Here is a 17,008-nt window from a genome sequence, read left to right as displayed (position 1 = left end):
GAAATTGTTTTTTTCCAATAGCAACAGAAAATACAGCAATTTTTCATAAAAAATAAATCGAAATAAAATAATAACGAGAACAAAGAGAAATAAAGAGAAGATGATACAATCTAAGTCTAAAGATAAAGAACATAGATCAAATAAAAATAACTAAGACAAAGGATACAAAGACTTAGAACAGAACATCCAGATACTTTTACTCTACTCCTGCCCCCGAACTCAGAATTGTAAAATTAAATAGCCGAGGAATGAATAAGTCCCTGAGTCTATGTGTTTTGCATCTTAGACCCCATTTCCAAAATGGCCGCCACCTACATACAAGTAGGTCATAGTTACTACATTCGTATTTTATTCCAACATCCACTGCCTCCTCTGTGTCCCCGATTTCCTGCAAACCATTGGTGTCCCTGCCTTTAATAGTTCTCTCTTTTCTTTCTTTCTAATTCGATGTTTTCAGATCTGGAAAAGCTACATTTGCAAAAATAAAAGTCTCACCAGGGACCTTGTCATCAGGGAGTTTCGTGCGAGTGAGTCATGGGATGCTGGTCGGTTGTTTTCACAGTGTATTTTATAAATATGAACATGTAAGGGAATAGGAAATGCATGTACGTCGGGAAATACACAAAGAAAAACACGCACATGAATGATTCACTGATAAAAACAGATCCGGTCCTGCTGTCTCTGGAAACAATCACGCTCCAGGACGCAGGCTTGACATTGTCATGTTGTTAAAATGGTTAGATATATGTCCGGCATGAGCCGAGCCAGAAGCCATTCTTGGGGGGGGAAACACACAAAGGCTTTTAATATAAAAGCGCATACGTCTCGAGTAACTCAATATCCACACAAGCAAACACGGAACTAATGCACGCAATATATAGATGTATGGATATTAAACAAAGGTGAGGCAGATTAATTAAATCTCGGGGCCCTCGTTGCTTCATCTGTTCCCGATAATCTGGTGTCATCTCTGAGTCTGTCAAAGGGATAATGCTGGTCGTTAATTACTCCTGCAGTCTGAGGTAAATGTCGTTAAAGATCTGGACTCTACCACAGACCGAGGTTGATTCGATGCCATTATTGAATCTTCCACCAGATCTTGAAGGTGCCTACACGACCGGCTGTCTGTCTGCTCGCTGTGGTTTCTTAACTGCGTCTCAATATCGTTCGTCGAAGCCAGCGACTCTTAAAAGTCAAATGAAACACATTCCTAACCGTCGCACACAGCGTGTATCAAAAAAAGAGATGCTTTCAATATTGTTTTTTTTTTTCCGAAAGGAATGATCATTGCCCCGCCAGGGGGGAAAGATTCTAAAACCACCTAAGACTGGGATGTGCATTGGAAAACAGAGAACGTTTCTTCATGGAGATATTTACAAAGGAATAAAAGGTTTTGAACCCCTACTGTTTGCTGCACTTTAGATGAAAGAATATTTTCTCACGTCTGAGTTGAGCATCTGCAGAACGACTCTGTTGGTGTGTTTTCTAAGAAGCTGAATTCATAATCGCCCTGACTCGTCTCTATTTACTTAAGAGAGAAACATTGTCAACCATTGTGCTAAAGACTATCATCACGTACCTCCTATCAAGTGCTTTCTTTTGTAATTTAATTATATTCATGGAAAATTGACTAAAACATGAATCAATCATTTGATTTCTTGATAAAATATATAATTTGCAATTATGTTTTTATGGCCTTTGTGTAGATATAAACTTAAAATAAGTAAATTTACTATACATTAAAATGTACTATGAAGATCTACGTAAAGAAAGTTGACATTAGGACAAACTAACTTCCGATCCCATAAGGTATTTAGTCGACTTCAGCAGGTGGCGATACAAATTGGATCCGGTTCACTTACAAAGCAGTTTGGTTTGCGATTTTATCAAAAACAATTAATGCGGCACATTGGGACACACAATATTCAGGATTAAAGATGATATGTGACGTCATAACTGAGACAATTGTGCAAAACGAGGTAAGGTGAGCAAGACGATCAAACGAGACGAGGGAGAAAAACTATGTCGTTGTCACCTTTTAACTAGTGATGGTCTGATGAAGCTTCATGAAGCAGTGTCATTGTATTCGGAGCCCACTAGATGGCGGTCTCTGTACAAGTTTCCTTGTTCTAATGAAACATCACATCATTGTTAAACTGATGGCGCCACCTACTGACATCTAAACAACATGACGCTGCTTCATGAAGCTTCATCAGCACATCACTACTTTGAACTAGCCCACCATGTTGTAATACATACACTATTAAGTGATATCTGGAGAAACATGTGGGGCATGCGCTGGAACATGGCTTTAGCTCATGGAGCGAAACCGATTGTTATGGGTAACTCTGTGAAAAAGAGAAAGATTTTGAGAGCAATATAATTCCAATTAGTATTTTTAGTTGCCCACATGATGTAATAAAGCAAAACAAAACAAAACTAATTAAGTTCATGGATGTGATGCCTAACGATACGAAGATAGTTGTGACAAGAACACTTGTAAAAGATAGGTGTAGGAGGCTAAACTGCTCTGAACATCTCCGAAAATGATTAAAAAAGGCCTGGCAAGAATTCCGAATCCACGAGGTGTCGTTTGAAGCCGAATGAATGAATGTTTTACAATCTTCTTGTTGATGAGTATATGAAAGTGTGTAGTGTTTATAAAGCTGAAGTACTGTTTGAGATGTAATTGTTCCTCATCTGAAGCGGAATCAGAGAACATAAAGCTCTAGTCCTTTAGTTAATTCCGATTGAGAACTTAAAAAACTTCATTTAGGAAAGAAGTTTTTCTCGCCCGGGAAAAGTGTCAATAGTATTAAGTGCCTCTCTGCGGCGTAAAGATAAATAGTTGTCACATTTTCTTTTGCTAATTTGCCGTCTTTGTTCCCCGCTTTCCTGCAGGCGGTCATAAGAATCACTTACCAGCCGCATTTAGAACTCCCCGCTCTTGTCACAGAATTAAATACGCTTGATTTGCAGCACAGCGTAAGCCGTGATTAAAATGTGCTGCTTCCAACACTAAGACTTGTCTCCGGTGTATCAGATGGAAGCTTAGCACCGGCATATGCTCGCCGCAATGATCCGCCAATGGATGACAGGTGGTTTTCCCACTATTTGCATAATTACGGCAGTAATGCTCAGGCTGTTCAAACGGTCTAAACAAATCCACACGGCCTGTTGGGAAAATCCAGATGATTCGCAGTACAACTCGGATATACAGCGACGCAACACTTCCCATCAAGCGTCTTGAGCGTAGAGTGGAAATTCATTCCTCATCTTTAGTGTGAACAAATGATGAAACTATTCAGTGGTATCGACTTTTATATGGAGACACATTTGAAATCTCATCATGTATCCCTGATAAAGTGTTGAGATGTAATCTACCCGGTCACAAGCGTCTCTTCTGTCTCATAGCAGGAATTAGATGAGGGATGATAGATGGATGGATGGATAGATGGATGGATAGATGAATGGATAGATGGATGGATGGATGGATGGATAGATGGATGGATAGATGATGGATGGATGGATGGATGGATAGATGGATGGATGGATGGATAGATGGATGGATAGATGATGGATGATGGATGGATAGATGGATGGATGGATAGATGGATGTATAGATGATGGATGGATAGATGGATGTATAGATAGATGTATGGATGGATGGATGGATGGATGGATGGATGGATGGATGGATGGATGGATGGATGGATGGATGGATGGATGGATGGATGGATGGATAGCTGGATGGATAGATGGATGTATAGATGGATAGATGGATGGATAGATGGATGGATAGATGGATGCATAGATGATGGATAGATGGATGGATGGATGGATGGATGGATGGATAGATGGATGCATAGATGATGGATGGATAGATGGATGGATGGATAGATGGATGGGTAGATGATGGATGGATAGATGGATGCATAGATGATGGATGGATGGATGGATAGATGGATGGATGGAGAGATGGATGCATAGATGATGGATGATGGATGATGGATGGATAGATGGATGGATGGATGGATAGATGGATGGATGGATGGATAGATGGATGGATAGATGGATGGATAGATGGATGGATAGATGGATGATGGATAGATGGATGGGTAGATGATGATGGATAGATGGATGCATAGATGATGGATGGATAGATGGATGGATGGATAGATGGATGTATAGATGATGGATGGATAGATGGATGTATAGATGGATGTATGGATAGATGGATGGATAGATGATGGATGGATAGATGGATGATGGATAGATGGATACATGGATGATAGATGGATGTATAGATGATGAATGGATAGATGGATGGATGTATAGATGATGGGTGGATAGATGGATGTATAGATGGATGGAGAGGTCATGCACTGTATCCAATAAACAAAGAGGTTAAAATTGTGTAATTAAAAGCATTTTTCTGAAGAACTTGAATATATGAAAACACTTCCAGTTGATGATTCAGCAATAAACCAATATTTCACTTTAAAGGGGAGCTTTAGTTGACCCAGATACCAAAAAGTGTAATTCCTGGTAGACACTATCCTTCTAAAACCCTTCTTGAATATGTGATAAAAGACGATAGCTCTGGTCCTTAACATTCGATTATTATTGACGTCTGCAGTGTCTATTGAAGGAGATCATTTACTGAACATGTGGTCCAGGGGTAAACATAGTGATGTGCTGGTGAAGCTCCATGAAGCAGTGTCATGTTGTTGAGAGGTCAGTAGGTGGCGCCATCAGTTTAAAAATCATGAGATGTTACATTAAAACAGTTGTATAAAACAAAAGGAAATAGTGCAGAGACCGCCATCTAGTGGACCCTGAAAATAATGACACTGCTTCATGAAGCTTCATCAGACCATCACTTGATAAAAAAGGGAGAAATTAAGATTATTTCCTGCTTTTAATGATGACATCATCAATGAGTTCATCTGTTTTAATATTGTGTTACGTGTTTCGTCCACGGATGTGTGTAAGAAGTTACGTGAGTCAACTGTAAATCACGCTGTGACGGTGGCGAGGGGAAAAAAAAGTTTCTTTTTCAGTTACTGTTTGGAAATAATTACTTCTGGCTTGATTCTCTCTGCATTTTGGAGGAACTCCATGTGCAAATAAACTTCTATTTTTGAAAACTTCACCCTCATTTCACTCTGGCCGACCCTTCGGCGGACTGGCTATGATTTACGTTCCATGCTACTCTATTTATGCTGGAGCGTTGGCCAGGATAGGGATGTTTTTGAAATCTTTCGTCACTATAGTTTAAAGTCCTATGAGGTATTGCCTACTAGAAGTACTTCTATTCATAAACACCGCTTTTTTTTTAAATTTCAGATCCGTGCGATCTACTGGGTGTGTTTCGTTCACTGATTTAAGGCCTGAGCCCAAGAAAAAAAACACTATAAGTCCAGTTGGACAACGTTTGCATTTGGCCTCAATAGACCAATTATTGAAGCAAAAACTGCTCATTATTCTGCTCTGCATGCGTCCACTGATGTGTGAATCGAAAGTACACATCGTGACTGCTACAGCTACCAGATGTGGAAACTGTACGTTGATGTCGCAGCTTCTTATTTGTGTTCCTCTACGACTTCTCCACAGATATGCCTCTCCACGTCCGTCGCAGCAGTGATCCCTCTCTGGCGGGTCTGAGTCCCGGTGAAGTCCCTCTCGGCCCCGAAGAACCGTCCAGGAAGAATCCAGCTCGTTGGTCCACGACTGCCGGCTTCCAAAAACACAAGCACAAACCCAACACGACTCCCAGCACCAGCAGCCTCGAACGCAAGGTAAGCAAAACTATCTACTAAGTTCATTTTTGACTCTGATTGTCTTTAGTTCTTATTGGTTTGAAAGCACTTTATTTATATAAAATCAAACTGTTGGCAAAGAGTAGACACTTAACAACAATTAGATATACGTAAAAAAAATATTTATAATTATATATTTGTTTATAACATAAAATGGAACACTAAAAAAATCTAATAATATCAGAATATTTATTCATATTTAAAGATGACTGAATAATATGAATAAACCAAAAAAAAATGGAAAAAACAAGGTAGAACTAGAATGTTTTGTATTTTACCAAATATATTGGGTAAGACTTTAAATTGGAGAATACAATTCTCAGCCAAAAGTATAGGGGGCAGGTGAGAACTGTATCCACAATTCATTTTAATTTAAAAACTAATATTCTACTGTAAAATATAAACAATTGGACCCAATGTCTTTTTCCTATCTAGTTATGTGTAATAATAATAATAATAATAATAATCTCTATTTATATAGCGCCTTTCTAGACCAGGGTCACAAAGTAAAATGTTTCTACTTCGCTAAGATTATCAAAGAAAGAAGTTGCTATACTACTATTTTGAGATCTTCAGACTCTGTGATATTTTGAATTTAACCTTTTTTTCTTTATGAAAAATCCTTGAAACTATTATACAGTCCATCCTTAAACACACTTGCTTCCTCAATCAAAGCAGACGTCAGATCCGTTTGATCGTCTCATATGAAGTCGACAAGAACAGATTGTTGAAAAACCTTCCTTTGTTCTGTACCTTCTCTGAAACGCCTCTGATGATAGAGGCTCGCAGGAGATATCGAGTCGGTCGTCCTGCTGTTTGAAAAGACAAGCCAAGCCAATTAACCGCTCAAAATGGCCGCCTCTATTACGGCGCCGTCAGACCTCGGCTCCTGGCTGAGAGAGGAGGCACTTCCGATGAGGTTAAAAAGGGGGAAAGATTGAGTGCTCGGAACGTGACGTGGCAAACCTCTGTGAGATTATTGCTCCTGAAAGCTCCGTCCGATAATCCTGTTAAAAAGACACTTTGTGTCGCTAGCATGTGGCGCCACGCTTCATGGTGACAGAAGAAACTGTTACCACGTCATGTCTTCAGAACATTACTCACAATAATAGTCTGTCATCTATTCTTATATTAAGCAATTCTAAAATCTGGCATTTCTTATTTTTAAAATTAAGATCTGAAACGTGTGATCTTGGTGCTTAACTTTTGTCATCAATAAGCAAATTAGCAAAACATTCCTTTAAAAAAAATAATTCTTGTGTATTTTTTGCTCCTCAAAAAAAGGTTTTTCTTTCGTATTTTGAATTTCTTGGCCACTGGAGTCGAGTCTTTCAATAAAAAACTAAAATATTTTTAATCAGTTATTTTCTCCAACTTTCTGCACTTACAGTTTATAGTGTGTACACAAATCTTGTACCAGTTGTTGTTGTCTTGTAATTATTTGTTGTTGTTGATTAACTATCTATCGTTCTAATATATGTACAATTATTAGTTTTATTTATCATTTTTAAATTATTATTTCCGTGTTATTTTTTTTTTCGTGTGTTATTTATTATTTTCTTTTTTTTATCATTGCCTCTAGAAATAAGCATTACTTACTTACTTTATAATTGTTTTTTCAGAAGTAATTGTTTATTGTTGTTGATAATATATATATATATAACATTATTTATGTTTTATTTATCATCTTTACATTATTATTTTTGTGTTATTTATTATTATCATTATTATTATTATTATTATTATTTTTTTTCCATTTAATTTGCCTTTATTTTCAGTAGTTTATTGTTGTTGATAATATATATACATTTTTTGTTTTACTAATCATTTTTACGTTATTATTTTTGTGTTATTTATTATTATCATTATTATTATTTCTTCATCATTGCGTTTATTTATAATTGTTTTTTCAGTAGTTATTGTTTTGCAATTGTTTATTTGTTGTTGGTGATATATATATATATATATATATATATATCACCAACAACAAATAAACAATTGCAAAACAATTTATATATATATATACAAGTATTTATCTATTATCATTTTTATCTTTTTATTAGTGTTATTTATTATTATTTTTACATTTCATTTTATCATGAACTTTATTTATAATTCTTTCTGTTGTGTGTGTACTGCTGAAATAATCAATCTAACTCTTCTAAGCTTTGGAACGATCTTCCTCTCTCTTTGCGCTTGATGATCTACTGACTCCTTTAAGAAACATCTTAAGACGTTTTTATTTGTTCAGGCTTTTCCTTGATTTTGTGGAACTCCTGTTGTGTTATCACTTTTATCTTTATCTTTAAAATATATACTTTATTGAGTATTGTTTTGATTGTTTAAGCGCTTTGTGACCCTGGTCTGGAAAAGCGCTATACAAATAAAAATTACTTACTTACTTACTTAAGTATGTCAGATATGATCTTTTAATATTATATTATGTGAAATAAAAACTGTTCACATCTTAATAGATTTATTGAGAATCTTAAACAATATAAAGTCATACTTCTGTGTAATCATAATTATTTTAATCTACAGACATTTATATTGTTTTGTGTATTCTTTGCCTGAAGTAAATACTTTGTCCACATAATCTACTCTGTTTTCAATCTTCTAAACTAACTCCATAAAGTTGTCGTTCTAGTCTGATTCCTTCAAGTCGCCTGGAATGGACCGATAGTATCAGGCGGCGGTTCGAAGATTTACTGCGACCTCTCTTGCTTTACGATGTGCCTTGACATAAAAAATTGCGGAGTAAGGTTCCCTGTCGCGCCGTGTCGTGCGGCCCAGAGACATGGGCGCGATGGCTATCTGGGGTCGTCTCGGTGTAGCCGCCCGGGGTTCCACCCTCCGGTCTGCTCCGCTTCCTCATGTCACGCCGCATTCAAACTGAAAAAAAAAACAACAAAAAAAACATCTGTTGTTGTCGACCTCAGTCTGGTGATTTTCTACCATTTTGTGTGCAGTTGCTCACTGAGAACACGTCCATGTTCTTGGTGAACAACAGCTTGTAGAACCTTGATCTTTAAAACAGGAGTCGGATTCAAGCGTGTTCCCTCGGTGTGGCGGCGCCGCGAGCTGTTGTTCCGATGTTTGACATCACGCCGCGGTGTCTGAAGGTGATTCATGTGTAATGGAAGAGCTCGGTCGCAGCTGTCCCATTAGAAGAGGGCCTTCTATTATCCATTTATTTGTTGCTGTGCCGGAAAGTTGAAGGTTACAGATGGAATGAAAGTGAAAATAGTGGAATGAAAATAATGACATCTAGGCTTGATGCAACTAATGTTAGCAAAGCATTGATCAGCAGTTATCAGAAGGACTCCAGTTTTTACTAGTTAGTATTAACTTCATTGTCTTTTAGCTCCTCTTTAAATATCTCTTAAAATACTTTTTTTTTCAAACCATCGAGCATGTAAGAAAGTGTTTTTTTTTAATGAGATTGTCGTATTTGAGGCGTAAAGGTTATGTGTTCTAAATGTTAAAATCTTACTGAACTCTTTCTCCTTAACTCTTTTCACACTAGAATAACGAAAATGTCATTTGTGTTTATTGGATCATATGCATGTAGAAATGATATTTAAATGTGAGTTTTTCGTGGGTACAATTGAAATGATTTGTTACTTTTACATCTTCACTGTATGCTATTTAGTGAAATACAAAATACCATGATATTTTAACTTAAACAAGATGTGGATTTGAAGTATTCATGCTCAATATATATATTTTTTAAACAAATTGTTCTATCTTTCTTTTTTATCTCTTCTATCAATGGAAACTAGCCTTCAGGCGCAAATACATTCATATTTGGACTTATTTCTCCTCTAAATAGTCACTTTTAAAAATCATCATATTTTCAAAAATCAACAACAATATTCAATAGCCAGGGAATTTGCTTAGTTTTTTTTGTTGGTCTGTTAATGAAGAATACTCCGATTAATTGTGTGCATTTTCTGGCCAAGACAACATAGAGTTGAAGTATTTTTGGGATTTAACTGAACTAGAATGTTATGTTATGCTATGTTATGATCCATTTAAAAATGAAAGTCCTAAAGTACCACAGGATTTAGAACATAGTAATAACTACTTATTCATGATATTTTAACTTGATATGTTCATTTGAACTTTTCTTTTACACAAACACAGTAGGGCAGTGTATTGGCAAGAATCTGGCGATACGATGTGTATCATGATACATGTGATGATACGATATATTGCGATCCTACTGTAACAACGATATATTGTTTATTTTAAGGAAGGAAGGCTTTTACAGCAAAGAAATGAACAAATACTTTATCTAACACAATCTCTTTAACAGTCTCAAACAACCTCGAGCAACATGTAATATCCATTGTCTGTCAATGTTAAAATGTTATTTTAAATGTTATTTAAAATAGGTCCAAACATCAGCTTTAAAAGCTGGAATCTGGTGTATCCTTTCTTTTCACTCATTGCTGCCATTTCGCCGTTAATTTAATTTTTTTTTTAAATTAATTAATGAATTCATTCATTCATTTTCTACTGCTTTATCGCTTACCGGAGGCGCGGGGAGACTGGAGCCTATCCCAGTATCATAGGGTGAGAGGCAGGGGACACCCTGGACAGGACGCCAAGTTAGTTAATTAAAAAATGATTTGATCTCTAATTAACACGTCTTAAAAGCAAGTTAGTAAAGCATTTAACCCTGTTATGACTAGAATAAACTTGTAAACTTGCGCATAACGTCATCGCAAATACAGTTGTTTTTTTTAAATATCGATACACTGCTAATAGCGATAGAACAAAATATTGCAATATATCGTTATATGGATATTTTCTTACACCCCTGATTCACAGTACAAATCGTGTTTTTCTGTCTGCTGTTGTAAGACTTGAAACAGTTCCTGAAGTGAAACTGAAAACCAAAATAAATTACATAGTTTTGACTTGTGTAAGACCTTCACACTAAAGCAAGACCTTCATATAAAATATGAAACAACACTAGCCTTCAAACTAAAATACATTAACCTTTAATCTCATTCCAGCTCTGAATAATTACTGTTATAAACCATTAAATGCTATTTGAATTCCTAACAACATTCAACAGCCATTGTCCTTTTAGACATCGATGAAGTCGTTGACTCAGAAAAACAAATTCTAAAATCCGTTTAGATTTCCTGCGACAGGATCAAGATTAAAGTGTTAAAAGTGTGATTATAAAATAGTTTTAAGCATCATAACTGTACAACATTTGCAGTCAGGGCTTGAAGACGACTTCACACGTCACTGTTCTGGTCTCTTCAGGGCCGAGGAGGTCATGCTTACCGGAGTCTTCCTCGAGATGCCAGTGGCTGGTCCACACAGTTCCAGAGAGAGATGACGCGATCTTCCCTTAGTGCCACCCACCCCTTGGTGGACAGGTGGCTGGACAAACAGGAGCAGGTAGGTTGAGGCTCATAAACGCATGTAAAACATATGCAAAAAAGCAAACAACAACAACAACAAAAAGAAAAGCCAAACCTTCTCTCCGCAGGCTTGTTTAAAGCCTTTTTGTGGATCCAAAGCAAATCCATTAATCCTCTTCTCTTCATCCCCTGCAATCACGGCTGTAGCGTAAACATTTACTTATGTTAAATATGATAATTTGCTTGACTTGCTCCGTGATGATAAATCTCCAACATCAACAATCATATTTGACATTTCGCCGCTAATTATTCCAACCACGTTGGGGATGTCAACATCGGCGAGATAACAGCCACAGCAGGAATGGAAGCATCCACAGGACAGAGACCTGGCGGGAGACGGGTTCTTAATCTGACAGCTCCGTCATTCAGTCGACGCGTCACCGGGAGTGTTTTTTTTTTTTTTCCCAGCGACACCTCATCACCGAGCATTTGTCTGCGATGTCACTTGAGGTTATTTCCATCTTGATTATTTTCGGCTTTTTGTTTCATGGCACTAGAAGGGCAGAGAGAGATGAAGGGGGGGGGGGGGGGGGTTTGGTGGCACATGTACAAGAGTTTAGATCCAAAGTATTAATGATAATAAGTCGGTTGTCGAATACGGTGGTAAAGTTTTAAGGAAAGCGTATTTTGGTTTCAAAAACTTGACTTTTGTCCGACAAATGGCTTTCTGTAGGTACGAGAGGGTAGTTCCACATTCCTGGTTGGAAAGAACTCCAATAAAGCCTCTATTTATAATTTAAAAAACAACATAAAGATAGTAAGTTAACAATAGTAAACAATTGTTTTGCAAAAATAATATTAATTTTTTTTTTGTTTGATGTCAAGTTTGATGCTTTTTTGTTAAGCATTTTATAAAGGAAAGAGCTTTCCTTTTATTCTATAGTTTGTACTCACCTTGCCTATATCCACACAATGTTTAAAAATATTAAAAACAGTATTTTTTTTAAATTGCACAATTTCAAAAAACAAAACTAAGAATAAATAGTATTTTGGTTGTAGTTCATTACAATTACTTTATTTTATTTATTAATCTTTTTTTTCAATTAGCTTAATTATTAATTTTGCATGTTTATTCATTTCATTATTTTTATTTAATTTACCTTGTTCTTTATATAGTTTACTTGATTTTTTTATTCAATATTTAATTTTCAAATGTATATGTGTAGAGACGCAAAAACAGATTTAACATAAATTAATTTATTAGCATTTTTTTAAATTGCACAATTTCAAAAAACAAAACTAAGAATAAATAGTATTTTGGTTTATTTATTAATCTTTTTTTTCCAATTAGCTTAATTATTAATTGTGCACGTTTATTAATATTTAGTTTACCTTTTTCTTTATATAATACATTTTTTTAAAATATTTAATTTTCAAATGTATATATGCAGAGACGCAAAAAACGATTTAACATACATTCATTTGACTATTATCTCGTCATTCCGAAGTACCTTAGCTTAACTTGACGTCAACCGACACATAAATGCTCTCGCTCTCCATATATCTGCCGACGGCCTTCGACTGATGCGGTTTATAAACAGCTGACATTAGCCTTGGCCTATTATGCTACTCACGGATGCTAATGGGGGTGTTTGTGTGCCGCTCGTGTGCTCGTATACATTTAGATCCGGCTCTCGGCCGACGCTTTATTATTCCTGCCACGATAATGTAGCGTGTAGAGCGTCAAACACACACAGAGCGCTTTAATTAGATCAAAGTTTCTCATGATAATATTGTTTACTTTATCCATTTTCTGACTTTTCCTGTTTCCTGACGGAACATGAAATTGAACCTTTGAGTTTGTCATCTTGTCGATAGTTTTTCATTGTAACGAGGATATGTTTAAATGTGTTATTTAGCAAGAAAATACAAGAGAAAATCCTAATGAACATTAGAAGTTAGACTTTTCCTTCTTTCTTTTCCACAGTTCGTTTTAGGAAACATATACAGTAAACGTTTTTACTCACCCTGTGGCTAAAATGACTGGATGGTGTTTTTTTTAGTCCTTTATTATTCAGGGTAAATAAACAAAAAATATGCTTTAATACCCGAAAATAAGTTGATAATAACTTGGTAAATTGCTAAATCCCATAATCATATTAGTTTGTTTTTACCTTAAGAATTGTTTGAAAGTTAAAAAACAAAATTGAAAACAAAACAGTCATGAATAAGTTAGCAACTTCCGGTGCTAAAGTTCAACCAATGTGTTGATTTAAGTGTGTCTTAAATAGATGTTGGACTCTATTGTAATCATCAGTATGTGTCTGTTTGTACAAAACTTTCTTTTTGATTTAAATATTTACATTAGTAAATGTGCTTTAGCCCCGCCTACTGAAAAGCCTTAGTTTTTTCCTTTTCTGTGATTGGTCAAACATGGAGGTTTGTCACTCTCGTGAATCAATCTCGGAAGTCTCCACCTCCAAGGGACTCGTTGTGTAAACAAATAGGGGCGTGATTACAGCTGGCCTGGAGGAGGAGTGAAGCCATTAATACGTCATAATGGGCTGTCGTAACCTTTTGTTTGCTGGGATTAAGGACGGGGAAGAACTTTAAAAAGTAATACCTTTAAGAAATTGTCATGATGAGAGACTTACTGCATCTTGTAGAGAAGATTAAACATTTGATACGTCCGAGTGAGTCGGGAAAGTTGGGTTTTCACATTAGTTTCTGTGAGAAATGTCAACGCAAAAGTGCAAAAAGTTCAACTTGTAAACTTGAGGCTGGCGGCAGAGTCACGTACACACCCACCTTTTACTTATTCAGATGAAATCATATTTTTCTTATATAATATACTTTAGTGTCTTTGCCAGTTTTTTTCAGAATATACTTTTTTTTCCCTTTAAGATTGAGTCTCTTCCATTTACACTCCTTTTTAATTGGTTTATTACAGTCCAATGGAAACCCTGCTCTTGTTAATGTCCTATTATCTCCTTCTATTCAACTACCTCCCATTCCTTCAGTTTAACACCAACCGTGATGGAATATATGTGCAGGTCAGTCAGATCTGCAGACTCTGGCCTTCTGACTCACCTGTCGGTAAAGACCAAACACAGCCAAGACCCCGAGGCGAGGCTGCAGGCAACTTAAGAGTGGAGCGAAAAACACAAAGAGAATACACAGCAGTGTCTTGTCCTGGCGCCGCTCCTTCTGTCCGAGCTCTCGTCTTTGAAAGGCCATCTAACGGGGTTTATTGGCTTCTCGACACACTCACTCCTGAGTCAGCGAGTTTGCGGTCGACCGTCAGAGAAGTGTTTTCCTGACGTCATGAAGTAAATAATTAGCGATCCTCGCAGGTTGCCGGGTCACATGGACGACTATTTTTTTTTAAAGCTAAAGGAGCCGAGTCAGCTTGATTGTGGTATCCATACGTCGGGAGAAAATTTTCCAATTATTTAAAAAGTCACTCAGACGGGTGAGAAGCATGTCGAGAAAACAATTCAGCTGTAGCGTGGAGGTTGACTAGTATTCTGCTTTGTTTTTGCAAATTACATGGTGGATTTTTTTTCAGCGTGAGTGGCAGCTTCGGCAGTTCGGTCCGTCCTCGCAGTGGCGTCTCTTCACTTAATGAGCCGCCGTTGTTGAGCGGCTGCCGGCACGTCGCGGCTCCTCACTCACCACAGAAGGTTCATTGGTGATTTATTTTCCCCCCCGAACCCTCCCCTCTCAGGACCCAGAGCAGCTCCTCCAAGCCCTCAGGCGTCGGCAAAAGGTCGAGCTTGTTAACCGAACATGCTTATTGTTAGTGAGTGAACAGGAAAGTCGGGACCATTAAACTCCCACTGGATGTACCGGGAAGTGTTTCTTATTATATCCCGTTCATATGAGATGTTTGCTGCTGGAACGAGCAGTTTTCAAACGACAAACAAATAATTATGCTCATAACGCACGTGGATTATATACGTAAAATGGTAGATATGTGGAATGATGGATCCACCATCTCAATCCATGATAATCTAGCAGAGGAGCTCAAATATTACATTACAAAGCCTGCCTTCATTTTCTTCTAATACTGAATAGATCCTTAGAAAATGTCACCACTGGTAGCATCTCCTAAGGAAACTCATTCCATTAGAATTCAGCAAAAATATCCTTCTCGCTTTTTACTACTCTTTCATCAAGAGCATCTCATTATTTATACATCTTTATATTGTACATACCTGTATTTAATGTGTATTTTATCTCGCTATTAAAAATGTTCTTGCTCCTTTTTTGCACTTTTGCACTAAACCCTTTAAAATGTACTGCGTATTCTGTTTATTTCTGCTGATCGATGTGCCTTTAATTTTTAATTAGAATAAGAAATTAAATATGAAAAATGTTTGTCATCGTATTGCACAGAGGAATTTGGAACCTGTTGCTTCCATTCAGCCAGTGATATTTTTATCTTGTCGTTGCTAGAGAACAAACAAACTTTTAAAGTAACAGTGATTAAATTAAGAAACAAAATAAAATGTTTCGCTCGCTCACACCTTTTCTTTTAAAACAGAATAAACTTTATAATGTTCAGGTTGAACAAGTTCTAAAAATATATCGTCTCAACCACATCATATCTTATAAAAACTATAAAACCACATGCATTAACCAAGCGTGTGAAAATGACAACATGCACCGTTTCTAACTTTATCTTTTTTTTCGTTGTCATAATAAAAAATTAATGTAACGGGGGAAGCAAAAAAATGTGTGGTTCCATGTGTTACTTAAAGTGATAGTTCAGCCAAAATTCAAACTTCACTCATTTTCTACTCACCCTCATGTCGACTAATAGTTGGGGTTATTTTCAGAGTAATCCGTTCCTTTTTAGAGTTAAAGACAAACATGTTTGTTCATTTTAATGTAGCAACTGGAAGTCTGTTGTCTTTTTCTTCAACTTCGTCCAAAAAGACGCTTAAAAACATCCAAATACCTCCGTACTGCTCGTCTGTAACGTCCATCTTGTACTGAAGCCTGGAAGAGACAAGTCTATATTTTAAGCTTAATAGCAGCAGAAGTTTAAAGAATAACTAGCGATACAGACATCAAGTAGTTCGGGTAAATATCGCAAGAACTTCTAGTGTGTATGCTCTCTGGTAATGATAAGGGTAAAGATTTCATCTCCTGAAAAAAAAAGGAAAAAAAGGTGGTTTAAGGCAGTGCTTAAGCACATTTTCTAATGTTAATAGTTCGATAAAAAGAGAGTTTTGTAAAAACAAAAACATACTGATAATACAATATAGTCCAAGATCAATTTAAGACACATTAGTTTCCCTTTAAACTTAATCTCACACCCAATAAAAAGCCAAACATTCTCCTGCAGTCAAGCTAAACTTGAACACTTTAAAATAGGTGCATAGTTTAGATCGACATCCGTGTCCTATATAGACATTAAAATAATCCCTGGTTAAACCTTTTCATTCAATAGATTCGCTTCACTCTAACTTTATTAGTAAAAACACACAGCAGGAATAAAAGAACGACCTTCATGTCTCGCTTCCAAGTACACGAAAGACGAAACCGGTTTCCAAGGATAGAATGTCGGCAGAGAAGTTTTTCAAGGAGAAGAAATACAAGGAAGAACTTTCTTAGAGCAATAAGCGGAAAAGTGGTGTGTATTTTCTTTTTAGCTACAAAGTTTCATGCTGCACCGGTGTTCCTTGCCCTCCCTGTTCATAGAGACACCTATTGATTGTTCCTTTTCTTCTCTCTGTCTGACTTTATGGAGAATAGTGCAAATTATGTTTCACCTCTTATCTCTGTGGAGCAGAA

The 17,008-nt window shown here is 36.6% G+C and overlaps 1 protein-coding gene across 3 annotated transcripts in view; it reads left to right on the top strand.

Moving 5' to 3' along the window:
- The window catches only part of LOC148081772 (partitioning defective 3 homolog), a 367,916-nt gene that overhangs the window by 125,354 nt on the left and 225,554 nt on the right, over positions 1 to 17,008 (top strand). For all 3 annotated transcript variants that reach the window (XM_087788810.1, XM_087788809.1, XM_087788808.1), the window contains exons 4-5: positions 5,617 to 5,801; positions 11,106 to 11,243. In XM_087788810.1, coding sequence (XP_087644936.1) covers positions 5,617 to 5,801; positions 11,106 to 11,243 — 323 coding nt within the window. The remainder of the gene's footprint in view (positions 1 to 5,616; positions 5,802 to 11,105; positions 11,244 to 17,008) is intronic.

The sequence above is a fragment of the Callionymus lyra genome, chromosome 4, assembly GCF_982586985.1.
Source record: "Callionymus lyra chromosome 4, fCalLyr1.hap1.1, whole genome shotgun sequence".
NCBI lineage: Eukaryota > Metazoa > Chordata > Actinopteri > Syngnathiformes > Callionymidae > Callionymus > Callionymus lyra.
This window is presented reverse-complemented; position numbering and strand designations above follow the sequence as displayed.